Source organism: Triticum dicoccoides, chromosome 5B (assembly GCF_002162155.2).
Source record: "Triticum dicoccoides isolate Atlit2015 ecotype Zavitan chromosome 5B, WEW_v2.0, whole genome shotgun sequence".
Lineage (NCBI taxonomy): Eukaryota > Viridiplantae > Streptophyta > Magnoliopsida > Poales > Poaceae > Triticum > Triticum dicoccoides.
Window position 1 is genome coordinate 335,274,004 of NC_041389.1, and position 4,712 is coordinate 335,278,715.

Consider the following 4,712-nt stretch of genomic DNA (forward strand, 5'->3'; position numbering starts at 1 on the left):
AAGTGGTCTTCGCCTGCAAAAGCCTCTGGTCGTGACGCCGTGGTGGGCTTGGGGATGACCTCCGTCCTACTGTCCTGGCGGTCTTGGTCTTGTTGCATGGGAACGAAAACCTTTCGCTGCTTCCTCGAGACACCGCGCCTGCTGCTTGCCTCCTTTGCACCAAAGAGGAAACTGGTACATTTCGCCCGCTGACGCCCGCCTGGCCTTGATCGTCATGGCTCACATCACTCGAACCTCACGAGCTGAGCTCTGCATAGAAATCTCCGCTCCTCGGGAGTCATCCCGAGGAGGCTGCTCCCCCTGGAGGTCTTGGTGTTGTCCGCCTCGTGAGGCTTGGCCCCTAGCGAGGGTCTTGGGTTGTCGATGTCGAAGCTGGGCCATACCAGGCCGTTGATGGAGCCACGCCGCGGGCCGCAGGTAGGCAAGTCTGAGTACCCCCGTTCCCAGAAGGCTGTCCAGAACGCTGACAGTTTACATTCAAATAAATCACATAGTTTACATCCAATTAAATGAATCACATAGTTTACAATCAAATGAACAAATGAATTGGAAGAAAATGAGAAGATATAGCTAATGGTTTTCTATGTCAGTTCACATATGCTCAACCAAATCATCTTAAAGTTGAATGTGAGTTGTCCGATCACGCATTTCATGATGAAATCGAATGGACTGTGCAACCGTTGCCGCTCCACCCAGCTCAACCAAATCACCTTTTTTATTCCACCCTTGGTCATAGATGCTGACATCACACTCATCCTCTATGATCATGTTGTACATGATCACACAAGTAGTCATCACGTCTCATATACTGTCAACGCTCCATGTTCTAGCAAGGCACCGAACAATAGCCCATAGAGATTGGAGCACACCAGAAGCACGTTCCACATCCTTCATGTTACTCTCTTGTTCTTTATAAACCTAGCCATCTTCTCTCATTGAGTCTCAAACATTATCACATTATCTCCATAAGCGTAGACCACTGAGGATAGATACCATTAACTAGGTAGCATTCCTTGTCATATTGGCTGCCATTAATCGCATAGTTGACCTTTGGGAAATTGCCTTCCGCACATTGGAGACTGCCGAGGCACGTTGACATCATTGTAAGAATCTGCCATGACGAAAAAGGAGTGCCAAATCCAGAGACCTTGTGGTGCCACAGTTTCAAGTATGATCGTGAAAGCATCAACATGTCTCGTATATTGCACTGCCAATCAAATGAAACAATTCTTCCACTTCCAACGCATAAAATCTATGCTTTCAAGAATCCCCGGATAGCCTAACCGGGTCGTATCCTCATTTGGTTCTCTCAAGTACTCCGGGCCAAACAACTTAACCACGGCTTTGCAAAAAATGTACAAAGACTCCAGGCATGTGAACTCACTAATATGTTCGTACTAATGAATTAGATCACGGGGAACTCCATATGCAAGCATCCGGACAGCTAAAGTGCATTTCTGATAAGAGGAGAAGCCAACATTACCAATAGCATCGTACCAAAGTAATCATCACAACCCACCACTCGCTCTCGAATGCGGTTGAACAATGATCTTCCCATCCGAAAGCACCATCAGAAAAGTTCGGCGCTGAATAGTGGATTTGTGTGATGAAAATAACCGTTGAAGACCAGGACATGACTTCCAGTATATAACCCTCCAACACAACAAGCATACCTTAGGTACCATTCAACTTCCAATTCCAAAGGACAGTCCACAACTGTTCTTTTGGCGATGAAGCTTCCAACACCGCTCCTTCCTCTAGAGCGACGACACCACAAATGTTCTTTAACTTCAATGCTTGATAGTTTACACAAAACACTTGTACATTTATTCATTATCAACACTTACCTATCATTATTACACTTGTGATCCGAATGTCTCCCTTGGATAGTTCATTCCAACACAAACTGCCGATACCACATACGCAAACTAAGTGCACACGAGTTAGATCTATGCACACAACCGAAGATAACAATCCATCACGAGAACAACGGCAGTGGCACAGCCTTGATCGGCGTGACCATGTTGAGAGACATCCTATACCGGTCTCGAACATCGACGTCGCACGGCTGCATCCCCTCGGGCAGCCTCCACTCAAACCTGTGCAACAGGGACGCGAGGATGAGGGTCACAACCCGTGTCGCCATGGGCATCCCAGGGCAAGCCCTTCTCCCCGCCCCGAACGGCATGAACTCGAACCGATCCTTGCCCCGGAAGTCCATGTCCGCCCCGATGAACCTCTCCGGCATAAACTCCTCGGACTGCGTCCACACCGCCGGGTCGCGCATGACGGCCCATAGGTTGACGATCACCGTGGCTCCCTTGGGCACCACGAAGCCCCCGACCTCCGCGCCTTCCGCCATGGCGTGGTGCGGTATCAGGAGCGGGCTTGGCGAGTGAAGGCGCATGCTCTCCATCAGCACGCCGCGGAGATACGACAGCCTGCTGATGTCGGACTCGTCAGGATACTGCTTTTCACCGAGCACTTCCTGTAGCTCGGCTCGAACCTTTGACATGACGACCGGGTGCCGAAGTAGCTCGGCCATCGCCCACTGTACGGTGAGAGAGTTTGTCTCTGTCCCTGCTATGAACAGATCCTGCAAGACACACGACATTTTACGGCTAGTTTAGATTTGTCATTTGTGTTGACTTCCTCCAGTGATTTTCAAAGATCTGTTTATTTTAGGATACGTCTAAACTGACACAAGTTCAAGTTTGTTTAAAATTATTTAATCTTCAGATCGTTGTGACAGTGACAAACATATTCTGAACAGAAGCGACTCATATCCGTATGCCGGTATACGTACCAAAAGAAAGGACTTGATTGTTTCAATGCTGAGCTGATCCACCGAGTGAAGCTGGAGTAGCACATCTAAGAAATCACCTTTCCTTTCGCCTCCGGCCTTCATACGACGGTCAATAATCCGGTCAAAGAAGTCAAAAAACCTTCCCAGACTCTCGCCGGTACGGCGGCGGCGGCGCTGCAAATCAAGAACGGAGAGCACGGGAAAGAGGTCCGACAAGTTCGGCTTGACGAGCTCCGCGAGGATGTCGTCGATCAGCGTCTCGAGACCCTGCGCCCGTTCTGAGCTCAGGTCGCCCACCTCCTCGGAAAACAGCACGCTCGAGACGAGGTTGAACAGCCCGGAGAGCACGACGCGGCCGACGTCCACGGTCTCCCCGGCATGGCCGCGGATGCAGCCGACCAGGTCCCTCACCTTCTCCTCCCGCACCGCGCGCGCCGCGTCGAGGCCGTGCGCCGAGAAGAGGTGGTTGGTGCACACGGCGCGGAGGCGCTTCCACAGCGGGCTGGTGGACGGCAGCCATATGATGGAGCGCTCGTGGAATCCCAGCGCGCGCGCGGCGTCGGCGACGGACCGCCCGGCCAGGAGGTGGTCGTACTTCTGCAGCACGTCGCGGGCGCACTCGGCGGATGAGGCCACGACGGCGGTGGTGGCGCCGAGCTTGATGGATATGATAGGGCCGTGCACCCCGGCGAGCCTGGTAAGGGCCTGGTGCAGATCGCCTTGGATGTCAAAGATGTTGCCGAGGAGAGGGATCGGCGTCGGGCCCGGCGGCAGCCGAGAATTCTTTTTGCCTAGAACGAAGACCTTGTAGAGGACAAATGAGGCGAGTGAAACGTACACAAGCCACAGCTTGTAGGAAGCTTCCATTTTCCCTTGCTACCCTTTAGGATAAGGTGGGCTGTCGGTGTAATTGATTGAACGCAGTGTGTCCTATATATACGGAGCAATTGCGATAAAATAACATAACAGTCAAGTGTGCAGTACCAGTAGTTTTAAGAGCAACTCTTAGCACTCTATGAGAGCGACGCGGATTTTTCGGACATTGTGCCAGGCGAGGATGATATCCTAACCAACGATTGTTGCTACTATGTGATTCATACTTAATATAATGATTAGTTGAATACTTCAGCAATGCGTAGGAATAGGCAAGCAATACACAGTCTATACAAGTATACATAATACTATCAGTTTGTCCTTTTGCTGAAATGCATGTCAGAACTACTTACATAAATGCAAGAGGGAGGTATCTAATGACTGTCGCAGATAAAATATGTAGTCTAATAAATGAGCAGCAGGGGGTGTAATATCTTAACGGTTCACTCAATGCGCCTGTGGACTTGTGTGATTATGGTCACATTTGATTTTTGTTTGCTTAGCTTCACCATTGTTAGTGCAACGTTTAGCTAGACTAGGTTTCATATCAACAAAATAAAGTAATCATGTACATCAAGATTATGGGCACCTAGTTGTATGCTCATGTGAGTGCTACTTAAAGATTAACACATATTAAGAATACTAGGCTCGCAAGGGTTCCTTTTTTCTGATTTTTTTGTAATTTTTTTACCGCCCTTGTCAATTTGACGCGTGGACTGCGGGGCTATTCCTGTACGTGGGCTTTTTTTTACTGGTCACATTTTGGTCATCTTGCCGCTTTGACCGGGCTTTCTGGTTACATCTGTTTGCTTCCTGTTCCTTTTACGCTAGCCACGATGGTTCTTGTTAGGCGGTTGCCGCTTATGCCGGATCTTCTAGATCGATCAGGTTGTCTCTCTAGGGAAAAAGATCTGACTACCTCTTCCTATATATAGTTCATGCTATCCCTTTTTGTCGAACAAACAACGCTCCACCCCGCCGTCTCCTTCCGCCGCAATCTCGTCCCCGGCCACCTCCCCTCTCCTTCACCTGC

At 49.7% G+C, this 4,712-nt stretch overlaps 1 protein-coding gene across 1 annotated transcript; it reads right to left on the reverse strand.

The window, feature by feature from the left end:
- Window positions 1–1,778: 1,778 nt before the first annotated feature.
- LOC119308762 (oryzalexin E synthase-like) lies at window positions 1,779–3,700 on the reverse strand. Its single transcript, XM_037584905.1, has 2 exons — window positions 2,807–3,700; window positions 1,779–2,596 (listed from the first exon to the last, which is right to left on the reverse strand). Exons 1-2 carry the CDS (start codon window positions 3,671–3,673, stop codon window positions 1,979–1,981), a joined length of 1,485 nt encoding a protein of 494 aa, XP_037440802.1. The 5' UTR covers window positions 3,674–3,700; the 3' UTR covers window positions 1,779–1,978.
- Window positions 3,701–4,712: the final 1,012 nt, after the last annotated feature.